The following is an 18,043-nucleotide window of genomic DNA, read 5'->3' on the forward strand; positions in this document are numbered from 1 at the left end:
AGCCAAGATATGGAAGCAGCCTACACACACACACATATACACAATGGAATTTTACTCAGCCATAAAAAAGAATGAAATCTTGCCATTTGTGACAACATGCGTAGACCAGAGGTTATTATGCTAAAGTGAAATAAGTCAGAGAAAGAAAAATACTGTATAATTTCACTTATATGTGGAATCTAAAAAACAAAACACATGAACAAACAAGACAAAAACAGAGTTATAGACACAGAGAACAAAGAGGTCATTGCCAGAAGAAGGGGAATGGAGAGAGGAGAGAAATAAGTGAGGGAGATTAAGAGGCACAAGCTTCTAGTTGCATAATAAATGACTCAGAGGTATGAAATGTTCAGTGTGGAGAATATAGTCAGTGATGATATAATATCTTTGTATGGTGACAGATGGTAACCAGAGTTACTATAGTGATCATTTTGAAATGTATAGAAATATTGAATCACCACGTTATGCACCAGGAACTAACATAGTGTTATAGGTCAGTTATACTTAAAAAACAAACAAACAAACAGACTTTTAGAAAAAGAGATCAGATTTGTTGTTACCAGAGGCAAGGAGCGAGGGAATTGGATGGAGGTGGTCAAAAGGTACAAACTCGCAGTTATAAAATAAACAAGTACTAGGGATGTAATATACAACATGATAAATATAATTAGCTTTATGAAAGTTCTTAGGTGAGTAAATCCTAAGCATTCTCATCACAAGGAAAAATGTTTTCTTTTCCTTTTATTTCATATCTATATGAGATGATGGATGTTAATTAAATTTATTGTAATCATTTCATGATGTATATAAGTCAAATTGTTAAGCTGTACACCTTAAACTTATACAGTGTTCTATGTCAATTATATCTGAGTAAACTTGGAAGAGAAAGAAGTAAAGAAGTAAATAATTTCTGGGTCAGATAAGATATCACAATGGAAATTCAAAAATATTTTGAGATTAATAATAATAATGATGAAAATACTATATACCAACTTTTATGTGATGCATCAAAATCTTTGGTTAAAGAGAAATGCCTAGTCTTAAGTTATAGTAAAGGAGAAATATTAGAAACATTAGAAAGGGAGAAAGATAGAAATTAATGATATAAGAATCTATCTCAAGAAGGTAGAAAAATACTTGCTAATTAAACTCAAAGTTGAAAAAGGAAATAATAGAAAGCAGACATTTATGAAAAAGGAAACATCAATAAAGCCAAACTTTATTGAAAAGATTACCAAATGATAATGTCTGCCAATTTTTATATAGATGAAGAACATAAAAAGGAGACACAAATGACCAATATCAGAATTGAAAAAATGGATACAATTTTAGATCTTACAAAAACTTAAAAGATCCTGAAAGAATACCATGAACAAACTTAATCCAATGATTTTTTTAAAATTTAGGTTAAATATGTCAATTCTTAGAAAAATACAACATATCGAAAGTGACACAAAAAGAAATTTCAGGTAGTCACATAACTATTAAATAAATTAAACTGCTAATTAAAACCTTACCATAGAGAAGACTACAGGTTCAGATGACTTTACCAGTAACGTCTACCAAGCACTCAAGGGAGAAATAATACAATCTTCTACAAACTCTTCCAGAGAATAGTGAAGGAGAGAACACTTCCCAATTTGTTCTTTGAGGCAGCACAATGTTTTATTTTGTTTTGTTTTTCTTTTTTGGTTTATCCTCAGCATTTACAAAACCAGACCTTGGGAAAGAACTAGGTCTGGGGGCACATGCATGGTCTTAATATAGCAAATGTTTACCCTGCCCTGATTATTACAAGAGGCAGCACAATCTTGATACAAAAACCTGACAAGCACGTTGTAAGAAAGGATATTATAGGCCAATTATTCATGAACACAGGAGCAAAATTCCTAAACAAAATCCAGCTTTTTAATATAAAAAGTATAATACATCACAACCATGTTGAAGTCATTTCAGGAGTTCAGGGTTGGTTTGACATCTGGAAATCAATCGTAATTCACCACGTTAACAGAATAAAGAATATGGTCATCTTCATTTTTGCATAAAAATTGTATAATAAAATTTAGCATTCATTCATTATTAAAAATCTCTCTTAATAAATAGGAATAGGAGGAAATCAGATAAAGTTTATCCTGAAAAGGAAGAAGTCTTTGGCACTCAACTTGGTATCAGTCTGTTCTTTCCTGGATCTAACTCAAATCTACTGAACCTTCTCCTTGACCAATTCTGAAAGGAGGAAGGAAGTGAGCTCCCCAGGTCATCAAGAAGTGTTTCTTCTCACTCTCAGATAAATCTGCTTGGGAAGCCAAGTAATAATCAGAAGGTTGCTTTGTGAGAATCAGAGGAGAATGAATAAGATCATGTTCATAGACAATATCCATTAATTATGGAAAGTTGATGTATACATCTTTGCATAGATGAGAACATTTGTGTTCCTGAGTAAGAAATACTTCTGAATTCTAGGGAGATCATTGGTCTTCTATTAAGGAAAATGGTTTCTTTACACTGAGTGTAATTTGAATACTTGGGCTATGACTTTACACATGCTAATATAGTTATTCTCTGATTCCTGTTGGCTGTGTTATTCTTCTATTCCTTTGCTCCTGTCCGATAATCAAGACATCCCCAAATACTTTGGGTTTCTCAGTGAGCCAGACTGATTTATTCATGTGTACGTTTTTTTCATATCCTGTGACATTTTCCTGGAATGAGCTTCCCATCCTTACACCACCACCACTCTTTATCCATTTGGCAAACTCCTATTTCCTCTTCAGAATCCAGTGCAAGTATCTTTCCTCTTGAGGTCTTCCCTTCTTTATGTTCTCACTGTATCTTGCCTATCTTCTGTAAATGAACTTACCACAGTGCTAAAATGTTTAGTTCTGTCTCCCTGTTAGATTTTGAATTTCTTGAGAGAAGATTCTGTGTCTTTATATTTGTATTCCTAGTATTTAAACTCAATAAAATTTTATTAAATGAAGAAATAAATGAGTGAATGAATAAGTAAATGATTGAGTGAACCCACCTCAGTAGGCCTCTATCTTTTTATGATCAACATTTGGGTATTCTGCTAAGCACTCATGAACTCATTCTAATGAGTAATGAAAACTTCTCTGGTTGAGTACATTGAATTTACAATCAATAATTAACTTTAAACTGAATTATAATTGCTTTTGTAATACTACTACAATGATGGGCATTCGAAATGCTGACTTTTCAGTTGCATGCTATAACCTTAACTTTTAATTTCATTCTGCCTTTGTTAAGTTAAACAGAAGGGAGAAGGGGTAGAAGGAATTGAAAATTTCAAGGAATAAGTTTAATTAGATATGTAAAGGAGGCTGAAAAACATTAAAAATAAGATTCAGTTCAGAACCAAGATAAGGTATCAATTACTAATTAAGTTCAGTAGTTTAATACCAAAGCAAATAAGTGAGATCAGAGTTACCAGGGAAATGGAGAAACCAGTTCTTCTCACCACTTTCCAGCCATTTTCACTCACTGCATGTGTAGAAAATGAAATTGTTTTCAGCACCCTGGGGTAAATGGATGAGGATGCTTGCTACTGAAGACCAGTGGTCCAGGGGTTCTGGCTGCCCCAGGCTCGACTTGGTCATGGGTGAGATCTAAGGAGATCAGGATCTCAGCAGCCCTTTGCGCCTGACTACTGGGGAAACTCTGAAGTTTCAGAAAGGGGAGTTGAATGTACCTGCAAAGATTTATGGTCTTGGCTTTCAGCCTAATCTAACAAACTAAAAAGTGTTCAGGGTAAGCTAGAAAGGCATGTACTAGTTAAGTTTCATAGCTAGGATTGTTTAGCCCAGTGATTTGCAACTCTGGATGCATAATGGAGTCACCTGGAAGCTTTTAAAACTCCCTACCCTAGTACGATTAAATTAGCATCTCTGTGGGAAGGGGTATAGTGTGGCATCAGTATTTTTTAAAATCTCTCTACAGATGACTCTAAAATGTATCCAGAATTAAGGACTGCTAATATAAGCAGTGACTGATGATAAAAAAAATGATTGGTTAGGGACCTAAATTTTAACTCTGTATGTTTTTTAAAAGTGCCTTAATTGAATACTTATGCTTAGTGGTTTTTTAGCATAGATTTTTTTTTCGGTTTTGTTTTTATTGTTGTAGAAAAGTGTATAAGTCAGTCAATAGTTCTGTATTTATCTCAGTCTTGAACTTAAAGGCAAATATGCCCGCTGAATTGGTCAGGGATGGTAACACTGGAGGTTTTAAAACTAAGCCTTGAAGAGTAGATAGAATTTAAATATGCAGGAAAGGTAGATTAAGGTGGGGGATAAGAATTGTAAGTGGAAGAATGGCATGAGCACAGGGGAGGAGAAAGTGTAAGAAAATTCCAGGGAAGAGTGCTGCAGAGTCTGAGACAAAGGCCCAATGGCAATTGAAAGGGACAGCCAAAGCCAGCCATCTCTTGAGGGCATATGAGAGCAGTCCAAGGTGACCATCTTTCCAAACCTCTTTAGCCATTGAAAATGTACATGCCCAGGCTCCTTTGATCTCTAGTTCAAGGATTATACGGAAGACCTGATTACAGAACATGTTTTTTGAGTGTTAATTACATGCCAGGCACATTTTCTAAGCATTTCATGTGTATTAGCTAATTTAAACCTCACAGCAATCCCGTGAAGTAGGTTCTATTATGATCCCTTGTTTACAGATGAGTTAAATACAGCACAGTAGGCTGCTGTTTTTTTTGTGATCTCTCTATATTCACTACTTTCCCTTCATGGCCCTGACTCAGAGTGTCCGTGATATATTTACTGAACACAGAATTATCTAGTTAAAACAGAAATGTACCATGTAGGGATAGGGTGGAAGTGGGTACTTGGAAAGAAGGTCAGGTAGGGATCAGAGAGTTAAGTATTTTGAATTTATTTTCCTATAGATATAAGGAATTTACTGACGTTTTTGAGCAGGAAGTGGCATGATGAAAATTTTTAGTAAACTTGGTCTGGAAAGATAGGCAGGATGGATTGAGGGTGGGGGGAGGGCAGGAGGTAAACGTGATACTAGCTGACCAGTTAGGAAGCTAGTGAAATAATCAAGGGGTGATGTGATAAAAAGCTAGGTCAAGGTAGTGATAGCAGTAACAGGGAAGGCACAGATGCAAGGACCATTATGAAGGTACTGGTGACTAGATAGTGAGCCTGAGGGACTGGGTGAGCCACAGGAGGTCTGGGGGCAATCCTGATAGGGGAAGGTAGGGAATTTCACTTTAGCTTTTTTTTTGACTTGGCAGGATATTGATTTATTCCAGCCTGGGATGTGTTATTGTATTTGGTATCCTGACTTCAATTTTTAAACTTTATTTTGTGTACATCCTTATTTTTGATATGGATGGCACTACTTATCTGTATGTTTTAATTTTACATCAATCCTTTACCTAGTAAGAATAGGACATTGACCTTATTATTAGAATATGTAATTACTGTTATTTTTATTATTAATATATGTAGAATTATTAATAATATCATTATTTACTCTAGGTTATCAGACCAGAATGAAGAGGGCAAAACCAAGCAGAAGTGTATCATATCTGACCCCTCCTTTTCCATGGTAACAGTTCAACGGGAAGATAGTGGAATAACCTGGGAGACCAATTCAAGTAGGTCTTCCACTCCTTGGGCCTTGGAAGAAAGTCAGACCTCTGGTGTGTGTAGTCTGGAAGGGTCGACTCTGAAGTCTCCTCCAGGGAATGTTTCCTTTATTGTGGATGAAGTTAAAAAAGTTCGGAAAAGAAAGCCTAAGTCAAAGCATGGCTCACCATCATTGCGTCGGAAAGGCAACAAAAAAAGAAATTCTTTTGAATCCCAAGATGTTCCAGCAAACAAAACAAGTAATCCGTTAATTTCAGAAAGCCAGGAACTAAAGAGCCAGAAAAAGAATTCATCTACTGGCATTTACGATAAGATGAGAAACAAGAAGACCACCTCAAATACACCTCCTATCACTGGAGCGATATACAAAGAACACAAACCGTTAGTGTTAAGGCCAGTCTACATAGGAACAGTACAATATAAAATTAAGATGTTTAATTCTGTTAAAGAAGAATTAATTCCTTTACAATTTTATGGAACATTGCCAAAGGGTTATGTAATTAAAGAAATACATTATAGGAAGGGGAAAGATGCGTCCATTAGTCTAGAGCCAGATTTGGGCAATCATGATTCTAATGTAGTTTCCAAAACAGGCAAATCAGTAGCCCAAAGCATAGACGATGATGAAGTAAAAGAGCTTGCTGCACCCTGGAGAGGTGCAGTTTCCAAAGGATCAAAGTCCCTGACCTCATTCAGTCATGAAGATCTAAAGAAAATTTACGCTGATTCTCCCTTAAGGGCTGCATCTACTACCAAGCACACACCTTCCTCTTATACAAGTAATGACACAGCAGAACAAGAAACACAGCTCAGCGCGCCACAGTCAGTGCCACAGCTGCCAGCTGATGAAGCAAAACCCCGTGAGATAGAGCCTTCCTCTCTTACACCCAATACATCTGCACCTGCGTTCCTGGAAACAGCAAAGGAAGAATCTGAGGCTGATTCACGAGAAATGGTAACTGCAGAGCATGACTCTTCAGTCTCACTGCCATTAGTGGATGAGGTAAAGAGGGAAGACGTATCTTCTGCTGACCATTCCATTTCACTGGAGGCAGAGAAGGGTTCTCTGGAAACACTTTCACCGGGTCTGACAGCCTCTATCCAGGAAGATTTTGGCCCAGAGAGAGAAGAACTGGATCTGACTTCACCAGAAAGGGCAAAACCAGTCTCTGAACGACTGAACCCTCCTCATCTCGCTGTCAAAGGAGAGAAGGATGAAAGCATGCCCAAACCATCCATTTCTCTTTCTGAACCTCTAGTGTTAGAGGAACCAGAGGAAGGAGAAATAGAAACGCCTCTACCAATATCTGCTACCCCTGAACCTGAAGATTCTAATTTAGTGGAAGAAGAGATCATAGAACTTGATTACCCAGAAAGTCCATCAGTTTCTGAGGAGCCCTTCCCACCACGCTTGGCCCCTGAAGTGGAGCAGAAAGAAGACGAGACCATTCTGCCATTACTGACGACATCAACACCTGAACATGTCACCTTATCTGAGGAAGAAAGAGAGGAAAATGAGTCTGTTTCTACTGATTCTGCTTTCATATCGGAGTATTCAGTCACACAGGATTTGAACTATGAACGAGAGAAGCAAGAAGTTGAGCCAGTTTCTTCACCTAATGTAAAACCTGTATCTGAAGATGCAGTTTTGTCAGAAGAGGAGAATGATGAATTTGAGCCTTATTCCCCAGCTTCAGCCTCTACATCTGTCTCACCATCCACAACTGAGAAGACGCCTGAATGCCAGTCCCCTCTGTTTTCAACAGCTACAGCAGAGCACATGGTCCTGTCCAGAGAAGAGGCTTCAGAAAATGGGCATTACACACCACATTCCACATCTGCTTCTGAATATTCAATTCCCTCACAGGCAACAAAAGAGTCACCAAAGAAAACAACTGACCATAAGTCCCCATTAACATCAAAAGGTGTGTCTGAGCCCCTGATTCCGTCAGAAGAAGAGAAGGAAGACACTAGGCTGTATTCCCCAGAGGTGGCCTCTGTATCTGAACATTCTCTCTCGCCATACACAACTGAGGGGACTTCTGAATGCCAGTCACCACTGCTTTCAACTGCTACATCTGAACACATGGTCCTATCAGAAGAAGAGAACCTAGGAAATGAGCATTTCACACCAGATTTAACACTGACCTCCCAATATGCAGTCCCGCCAAATGTAACACAGGAATCCCCAAAGAAAATAATTGGTGATGTCTCCCTGTTGAAATCAAAAGGTATTTCTGAGCACAAGACTCTGTTAGAAGAAGAGAAGGAGGACACCAGATTCTATCCTCCAGAGGTGGCCTCTGTATCTGAATGCTCTCTGCCACCATACACAACTGAGGGGACTCCTGAATGCCAGGCCCCACCACTTTCAGCCACCCCATCTGAACATGTGGTCCTCTCAGAAGAAGAGACAGTAGAGATGGAGCGGTACACACCCTCTTCCACCTCTGCATCTGAATTTTCAGTACCACCATATGCAACACTGGAGTCACAGGAGGAAGCAATTGTCCACAGATCCCCTTTAAATCTAAAAGGTGCCTCCTCACCCATGAATTTCTCAGAAGAAGAGCAAGAAGACATTGGACCTTTTTCTCCAGACTCTGCATTTGTGTCAGAATTCTCATTTCCACCCTATGGAACTCAGGAGACAGAGAAAAGAGAATTTGAGTGTGATTCTCCAATATGTTTAACATCACCATCTGAACACACGATTTTGTCAGATGAAGACACCGAAGAAGCTGAACTTTTTTCTCCAGATTCAGCATCACAAGCTTCCATCCCACCATATAGGATCGCAGAAACAAATAAGGAGGAAACTGAGCCTGATTCACTGTTAACTGCAATGGCTGTGTCAGGATATCCCTGCTTCTCAGAAGCAGGTGAGGAAGAAATTGCACCAACTGCTACACCTGTACCTGAGCATCTAAGTTCATCACAGAAGCAAAGAACTGAAGCGTCTCCTTTGGTGTCTGCACCTGAAGACTTGAGTTGGCTCCCTTCAACAAATGAGGGAGAGATTAAGCCAGATGCTCAAACAGCATCAACGACTGTATCTGAATATCTCATTATGGCACAGAAGCAGAGAACTGGAGCATATTTAGAACCTGAGTCTGAAGACTTGATTCCGCCATGTTCAACTGGTGATTCAGAGAAGGGAGAAATTAAGACTAGTTCATCACTAGTTGCAACACCTGCACAGTTGTCCATGGTAAAGGAAGAAACCACACCTGTTTTGCCTGTATCTCAGTGTTCAGTTTCACCTGGTTCAGTCCATGCAATTAAGAAAGAACAAGAACCCAAAACGTCACTCACTCCAAAATCTGCAGATGAACAGATGGCTTTGTTAAAAGTTAAAAGTAAGGAAGAAATTGTGCCTGATGCTCAAGAAGCTATAGCACATGTATTACGGGATCAAGAAATGGAGCCTCAGCCTCCAAATGTTCCGGAGTCTGGGATGAAAGATTCAGTTCTGCCTGACTTGGTAGATGAGCCAAAGAAGGATGTCAAACCCAGTTTAACTCCAACTGTGACATCTGAACTAGAACAGAGAAGGTTGTCAGAGAATGAGCCTGAAGTAATAAAGCCATATTCACCTCTAAAGGAAACATCTTTATCTGGACCTGAGATTTGTGTTGCAGAAGTGCAACATGATTCTAAAATAACTGGTACACCTAGAGTGCTGCATTCAGCGTCACCAGGAGTGGAAAAGGAAGTTGAGCATGCACCACCCATGTCAGAATTTTCAGCTTTGTCAGAAGACATAAAGAAAGAAATTGAACCCAGTTCTTCAATAACCACGACATCTGTAACAAAGCATGATTCAAGCTTAACCAAATTAGCAAAAGAAGAAATCCCAACAGATTTATCTCTTCCCACCTCTACAGAATATCCAGTCTTAACAAAAGTAGGAAAGAGTGAATTAGGAATTGGTTTGCCGCTTCAGATGGTAACATCTGTAGATAAGCATTCACTTCTTAAAGAAGAAGACAAGGCAGCAATTAAAGCTAGTTCTTCTCCCGCTGAAACTGCTGCATCCCGACATCCGGCTTGGTCAGAAGTAGGGAAAGAAATTAAATTTGATTTACCTGCAAGCATATCCTCTATACCAGAGCAGTCTGTTTTGTCAAAGGTAGAAACTGAAGACATTAAACCTGGGTTGGCAGTAACCAAAACATTGTCTTCTCAGCATTCAGATGTATCAAAGGAAGCAAGGGTGGAAAACAAACAAGATCTTTCATTTTCTACAGTCTTCGACTCTGAATATTTGGATGTGTCACAGAAAAAAAATTCTATGTCTGCCTCAGAGATGTCAGGACCTGACCATGTACTTTCGCTCAACCTAGGTGGTGAGATAAAGAAGACAGAAACTGAACTTCCTTCCTCACAGAACGTGTCACCTGCACTTAAATATGTAGTTACAAAAGGCAAAAATGAGCAAACAGCAAGTTCTTTTCCTGAGTTAGAATATTTAGCATCAGAAGATTTAGCTTCAACATTACCAACCCTCTGTGGTGGTAAGAGCAAACAGGCAGTGGAGACACCTTCTGTAGTTCAGGGAGATTTCCTGTCAGAAAATCAAGATCTTGCTCTGGCACAGCTCTCTTTGGAACCTGAGAAGGAAGACAAGCCACATCAAGTATCAGAATTACCAAATTCTGGCTCTGAATTCGTTGGTGGTTTAGGTAGGCAAAGTGAATCCATAGATACAAAACAAATAAAATCTCCCATAACTGAAACAGGGGATTCTGCCTTAGGAAAGGGCCTAGCTGAACTTAGGAGCAGAGGAGAAGGAAAAGAAGAAAACAGGGGACTTCATGTGTCAACTACAGTGCCTGAAATTTCAGAGGTTTCATCGTGCCTTAGTGAGGAACCTCAGATTCAAGAAATTAAATCTTTCTCTCCTAAGGTAGTTAGCTTAGGATCAAGGGAAGCATTTACCTCTCTAGTTAAAGGAGACAACCCAGAAGAACTTCAGCCATACACTTTTTCTTTAAAAGGATTATCAGGAGAGTTGAACCATTCAGTTGACTTTAAAAAAGAAAGAAAACAAGAAATAAGCCTGTTACTGCCAACAGGAAATTTGAAGGCACAAGTGACAGATAATACTGTAACTAAATTAAATGAAGAAACTGACCAACCAAATTCATTTCATGTACCCCAGAGTATAACAGAGCCATCAAAGGTTGCTTCTTCTGACCTCCCTGTGGAAGAAGAGAAGCCTGAAAAAGAACTTCATTCAGACCAAGCTGTTAAATTACCTGACGTAAACAGATCTTTTGCAGATAAACAAGATATGGATATTAAACAATTTTTGTCTATGAAAGAAAATTTGCCTTTGGAAGAATCAAAATCATTTATGACAACTGAGCCTACAGATGTCAAAGAAACACACATGAAAGAGGCCCTTATTTCTCCAAAGGATGAAAATTGGATGCTGAAAAAGCCAGAGAGAGACTTGGCAAGTCACCATGAAGAAAGAGTCCCTGGATCTGTGCAGCTGGGTTCCTCTGGTACCAGTGATCTGATGACAGGGCAGCTCAAGCCTGCTCTGTCAGAGAAAGACCACGCAACTGAAATCAGAAGGCAAATTCTGCCACATTCTGCAGAAGAATCTCACTTATCATTACAAGAACCAGTGTCTACTCTCGATACCTCTAGTGGTAACGTAGAGACCTTAGCAACTAAAACTTATTCTTCTGAAGAAATAAAGCTGGCCCCCAAACCAAAATCTTTAGTTCCAGCTGGAAATGTGGAGAGCAATGAAGCAGAAGGGAAGCAGACCCTTTCTTTAGTAGGGAGTGAAAGTTTGGTATCGGAGAAAGCAAACACAGAATTTTCCAGGCCTTGCAAAGAAGACAGCTGGGAAGAAATCAAAACACCATCTGAAAGAATCCTCCAGAAACCAGTGTGTGGCCCATCAACAGAAGAGGTCAAATCAGAAACTCTTCCCTCTCTTGCCAAAGCAGCCCATTTCCTGGCAGAAGAGGCAGAACTTGCACTGGGCAATGAAAAAGAAGCACACAGGCGTATATCTCCCTTACCTGGAGAAGAATCAAAAGTGGTTCAGTCAGAGGTTGTAGATGATGCTGAGAGAGGGAAACCAGCATCTGAAGTGAAAACACCCACACAAATAAAACCCCTCTCCTCAACCCAAGAAAATGAAGAACCTCAACCCCCAGAGTCACCTGAGGTCATACAAAAGCTGCCCAAGCAGCAGAAGGCAGTGGAGCCAGGCCTCTCTGAGGAAAAGGGAAAGAAAGGAATTTCATTTTTCACATCGTGGATGTCCAGTTTATTTTTACAGTCAAGCACTCCAGATAACAAAGTTGCTGAAAAAGAAAATTTAGAAGCTCAGCCAAGCCCATCTGTAGAAAAAGCAGTGACTGTGATAGAGCCTAGAGGTCCTGCTCCAGCTGACGTTCATGCAAATGAGAAGCCAGCGGATCATCTATTGCTAGAGGCCAAACCTGAAACTGCTGCAGAATCCACAGGTTCTTTAGTTAAATCTGGTGAAGGTCAAGACTTTAAAGAAAAACCCACATTGTTATCAAATGTAGAAGTTTTGCCACAGCCAAAATCCAACTTTGAGGCATCTAGTGAAGATTATGGGAAGAAAGAAGTCCTAGACTATTCAGAGGAAATGGACCTAAACTCAGTAGTTACTTCTGCTGATGGTGAGGGACATCTTAGAATTCAATCTTATTCTCCCATGGGTGAGAAATCCATTATGGAAGAAGCCAAAAATTCTGTTCGTCTTCATATCACTGATGGTGAAAGACCCCAGAAGCCAGAAATCTCCCCTCCATCTAAATGGAATATTTCTGTCCTTAAAGAAGAGCCAGGAAGTGATCAAAAAGAAAAATCACTCTTTTTATTTGATGCAATAGATAAGGTGCCACAACCACCAAAATCAGCTTCATCTAGCTTTGCAAGTAAAAATATCACAGAGGAATCAGAGAAGCTGCAGTCAATAATTTTGCCAGTAGAAGAATCTAAAGACAGTTTAATTGATCTTGGTGAAGACAGACTAGAGAAAGAGATGCCAAAACCTACTTCCTTGAAAATTTCTGAAGAGGAAATAAAACTCAGACCTGTTAGCCCAACTGAGGAGAAAGGTAACTTGGGAATGAGATCATATTCCTTGGAAGAAAAGAAGGTGGTGGCAGAAAAACAAGAAACGGTGGCCCCATTAGAGCTTAGAGGTAATAATGAAATAGGGAAGGCACAAATTACGCACGGATCTAGCCCTATTAAATTGGAAGAACCAAAAGCTGCTACTGCGCTGCAGCAAGTCTATCAAAATGATGACCACAAAGAAAGATACAAAATTATTGAGGAGGGTAAAGGAGAAGAAAAAGAAGAGCTGTCACATGCATTTTTAGAAGGAAAAGAGCAGCAGGAAATTCAGCCTTATTCCATGAATATAGCCAGGCATATGCCTGAAGAGTCAGATATCTCTTTCAGTCATTCTTTGGGTGAAACTCAACCATTTTCATTAGTTAAAACTACAGAAATTACTGAAAAATCAGAAACCATAATCTCAGAGGCTCACCCAGAAATCAGGGAAACAAAGGCAGTAGGAACCCAACCACATCCATTAGAAGAACGTAAAGTTTTGGTGGAGAAAACCAAGACTTTCCTTCCAGTAGATCTTCCTTATCATGATGAAATAAATGATCACTCTTTACCGAAGGAAGGAAATCTGGTATTGGACAAGTCAAGCAGGGATGTGGTAAGTCACAATGAAGAAAAGGGACAGGTCACAGCGTCAGAGCTGCCAAAAGGTGGCTCAGTAGATACCACAAAAGAAAGTAAACAAGGATCTCCATCTAAAGAATCTGAAAGGATTTTAGATCCATGGTCAGAATTGACTCCAGAGAGGCATATGGTCCATACTATTCAAACATCTCAAGATCAAGCATCTGAAATGTCTGAACAATCTGTTCTTGTTTCAAAGCACCACTTGGAAGCTGTGGAAGATGCCCATGTAAATGAACCACGCTCTTCAGTGAGCAGCAACTATGCTCAATTTATAACTAATGCAACAACAATCAGTATTGATGAGGTGATTTCCAAGGAGCCTGAAGACACATATGTAAGAGATGAAGAATTTACCGTGACTAGTAAGCCAGCTGGACTTTCAGAAGAGCAAAAGAGTGCCTTCAGTATCATTTCCGAAGGTTGTGAGATATTGAACATTCATGCTCCTGCATTTATTTCTTCAGTTGATGAGGAAGAAAGTGAACAAATCCAAGATAAGTTAGAATATTTGGAAGAGAAGGCCTCATTTAAGCCTGTACCCTTCCGTGATGAGAGTGAGGCAGTTGCTTGCTATAAAACATTACAGAGTAAGTTAGAAGATTCTGATAAAAAAGTTACACCATCGAAAGAAGACCAAAAAAAGGAAACTCATACAACCAAAGAGGAGATATCCACAGATTCAGAAACTGGTGATTTAGCCTTTAATCAGCCTGAAATTCCCAGTGAAGAGGATTATTTTGAAAAATATACATTGATTGATTATAACATCTCCCCAGACCCAGAAAAACAGAGAACTCCATTGGAATTAAATGTTGAAGGAGAAACTGTCTCTCTCCCAGAACGTTCAGAGGAAAGTGCCCTAGAATATGAATATGAATTGGTGAAATTAGATGAAAGTTTTTATGGACTAGAAAAGGACTACAGCAAATTATCTGACCCAGAGACCCAAAAGTCTTCGGTTAGCCAAAAATCAGCTGACAGAGATGCTCCAAAGAACATAAATAGAGATGTGGACTCAAAGTCACCTGGGATGCCTTTATTTGATGAAGAGGAAGGAGTTTTGTCACGAACCCAGATATTTCCTACCACTGCTAAAGCCATTAATCGTGAACTTCTGGAGGAGCCACCCGCACTGGCATTTTTATATAAAGATCTGTATGAAGAAGCAGTTGGAGAGAAAAAGGAAGAAGGGGAGACAGCTTCTGAAGGTGACAGTGTGAATTCTGAAGCATCATTTCCAAGCAGAAATTCTGACACTGATGATGGAACAGGAATATATTTTGAGAAGTACATACTCAAAGATGACATTCTCCATGACACATCTGTAACTGAAAAGGACCAAGGCCAAGGTCTAGAAGAAAAGCCAGTTGGTAAGGATGGTTCATACCAATCAATAATTGAAGAAGGGGAAATTTGGGGGAGGTTTGAAACTATTTGCGGGGAGGAGAGTCTGGAAGAGAAACAGAAAGCAGCTTACAGGGAAGGAGAATCAGGAGGCCACGTGGAGGCTCTTGACAGTGTAGCTATGCAGAGGAAAGCTTCCATCACCGAGGAAGTCAGAGTGGTTACCCAGAGGGTAAGCTATGCGGTTCCATTTGAAGACACTCATCATGTCCTGGAGAGAGTAGATGAAATGAGCAGCCAGACTAATGAAGCAGCAAATGCAAATCCAGAGGTCAGTCTGAATGTCCCAGTACAAATGTCCTTCCCAGAGGAAGAATTTGCATGTGGTGCAACTTGTGTTCAAGAAACACTGCAAGAAGAACCTCAAATAATGGTTCCCCCTGAGCTGAGTGAAGACCGGCTCTGCAGTAGCCCTGTTCAGGATGAGTATGAATTTGCTGAATCCCTGAATTACGAAGTGGTTACTCAAGACACTTTATCAGAAGAACTGTATTCAGAATCCACCCCTGAAGATGTGTTATCTCATGGAAAGGAATCCTCTGAACGTGTCAGTGAAAATGAATTTGTGAGTGAGGTGGAACAAAGTAAGTCTGCTGAACAGGAAGAGTTGGACAGAGAGATGACAGAACAAGACCAGTTATCATCAGAGTTGGTAACCGAGAAGGAACAAAAGGAATTGAAAAAGTCCCAGATTGACACATATTGCCACACATGTAAAAGCCCAATTTCTGCTGTTGACAAGCTGTTTGGTACCCACAAAGACCATGAGGTTTCAACGCTTGATACAGCTATAAGTGCTATAAAGGTAAATAGATTTTAAAGCATACAAGTGTGTAATCATACATAGATGTTTAATTGGCTTTCTCATTTTCTCAATTTTAAAAAATGACCAATATTTGATACATTCATCTTTAGGCATAATAGTCTGAAAAAAACTAAGAATATTTCCCTAGTTATTTAGTTAAGTTCACTTTGACAAACGTTTATTGGGTACATAGTATGTGCCAGGTATTTTTCTAGATTCTGGAGATACCAGGATAAGTAACATGGGGCATTGCCTTTGAGAGATCTTATGACAGTAGCCCTTAACATTATCTTAAAAAGGCAAATAATTTTAAATTTTAAAATATGCACTTGAGCATAAAGCACAATTTATTTTCTGTTATCTACAATATCATCCTTTAAAAATACACATTTATATTATATTAAGCAATTTTATTGCAAGTTTTATAAAATACTCAAGACAGTAAGACATTTTAAATTTTGGTTTTCTCCACATTTCTTCTTTACTTATAAAATTGATGTTAGAAATGGAAAACTTTTGCATTCCTTCTGGCTATGTCTATAGACTCCCGATGTTAGAAAGTTAGTCGCAACATATATCCTTATGTATGTGATTATAAGTATTCTACTCCCTCAGAGATACTATTGGAAATCAAACATTTAGTCTTTAAGATTCTCATCTACCTTTCAGTAGCCTTCTAACTGGAATCTCCACTCTTATCTCATCAATGTATTCTCCATACAGTAGCCAGAATCATCTAAAATTGCAAGTAATAGCAAGAATTGAGCACTTACTGTGGGCCAGGCAATGTGTTAAGGTCTTTATATACAAGATATCTTTTAATCCATATGACAACCCTGTCATTGTCATCGATTTACAGATAATGACATGGGCTCAGATAGTTTAAGTCCAAGGTCATAGAAGACAGCACTAGGACTGGTACCCAGGTCTGTCTGATGCTAGAGCTCATGCCCTTGACTGTGTATCCATGTTGCTCTGCTTAGTGCCTTCCTAATGGTAGCAATTTTCAATATGATTATTCAGTTAGGTCACTGATAAATGATTGTCAGGCTCATTTTGATTCAGTAGGAAAACATATTAGAATCTTGGCTTTTTTTTTTTTTTTTCCTGGAAAAGTAATCCTTCTCAACTGATATGATATTGGTTTTATATCTCCAGGGTGAAATTTTGTTGAAACTTTACCTGGTCAAGTTTGGGGTAGGGCATGGGTCAATTTCTTTTTGGAATCTCAGGCATTGGGATGCATCAACACCAGTGAAATATGCCCCATTCTTTGATGACACTTGGTTTTGTTAACTAACAACTACTGGGTACTGTCAGTAGAAAGAAGACTAGATTTTCTTTAGCTTTCTTAATTATGTTTTGTTTATCTCCATGAGTTTTAGAAATTAAAAAAATAATTCTAAGTACTGTTAATTTAAAACAAATTTCAAAAGCAGGGAGATATGATGTCTCCTGCTTTAAAACCATTTTAAAGTTTTTTTTCTGGACCTTCTCCATATACTATGAAGAGAAAGTGGAAAACAAATTGACTAAGCCAGAGACTTGCTTCGTTCATTAAATCAACTGTGAAGATTGAGTTGGTTGGCACATTTTAAAAATTAAATTTAAAAAATTGTCACTCGAGAATTCTCTAGCATCTTGTGAGTAGGCCATTTGTGATTATTCAGGAACTGATGGCTGCATTTGTAGATTATCTAGGTCCTGGCTTCTCCCCACCACTCCATCCCCTTTGTGGTGCCTTATCTTTTATCTGTCATTTGTTTTCTTCCTTCACTCTCTCCCTTCCTTCTTTCTCAATATTTATTGACCTTCCATTCCATGTCAAGAACTGTGCTAATCATAGAGAATGAAAACAAAACAAAAATAAAGGAAGATAGACTTGTAGCTCCCCCAGATCATACAGCATTATGGGAGCACAGTGTTCTGAGACAGGAACCCTCTGGGAGTAAATGAAATGGTGGAGGGAGACTGGGAAAGATAGGAAAGGTGTCACAAAAGGGTGAAGCTTGGGTGAGCCTTAAGTAAGATAGAGTTCTTCTAGTAAACAAGGTCAGGGAGGACATTCTAGAGAAAGGGAATGCCATATAAAAAGGCACATAGGTGGGAAAGAGTCCAAGGAAAGGTGGGGCTTGTGTGATTGCAGCCTGGGGGCTTGTGGAGAAGAGGCAGGGGCTAGAGAGAGAAGCAGAGACCACATCCTGAAGGGACTTTTCTCAGTGTAATTTCTCCATCATTCTGTGGATAGTGAATCAGGCAGACGGAAGCTCTTTTATTCTGTGTTGTTACGTGTTAAGTTTCACAGGATAGATTGCAGCTAGGTTTATAACTAATAGGTACCATCTTCCCCCATCACCCATACATTTTCTAGTTGGCTGTCACTCCTTGAGAGTATTTTAACCCTTTGAGGGTCATTAGAACCTTAAGGTCTCTGTAGTAG

At 39.0% G+C, this 18,043-nt stretch overlaps 1 protein-coding gene and 1 non-coding gene across 3 annotated transcripts in view; one reads left to right on the plus strand and one right to left on the minus strand.

Moving 5' to 3' along the window:
• CMYA5 (cardiomyopathy associated 5) overlaps positions 1 to 18,043 on the plus strand; it is a 114,375-nt gene that overhangs the window by 42,668 nt on the left and 53,664 nt on the right. Inside the window, exon 2 of one of the 2 annotated variants that reach the window (XM_089909058.1) lies at positions 5,520 to 15,603. In XM_089909058.1, the coding sequence (XP_089765184.1) occupies positions 5,520 to 15,603 (10,084 nt within the window). Of the gene's footprint in view, positions 1 to 5,500; positions 15,604 to 18,043 lie in introns of those variants that run through there. The other variant, XR_016392711.1, reaches the window with a different exon arrangement.
• LOC115801684 (small nucleolar RNA SNORA72) lies at positions 1,692 to 1,820 on the minus strand. Its single transcript, XR_004021995.1, has one exon. It is a non-coding gene; the product is annotated as a small nucleolar RNA SNORA72 (small nucleolar RNA).

The sequence above is a fragment of the Delphinapterus leucas genome, chromosome 3, assembly GCF_059928025.1.
Source record: "Delphinapterus leucas isolate spDelLeu-1000000601 "Yukka" chromosome 3, BTC_Dleu_Yukka2, whole genome shotgun sequence".
In the NCBI taxonomy this organism is placed as follows: Eukaryota; Metazoa; Chordata; class Mammalia; order Artiodactyla; family Monodontidae; genus Delphinapterus; species Delphinapterus leucas.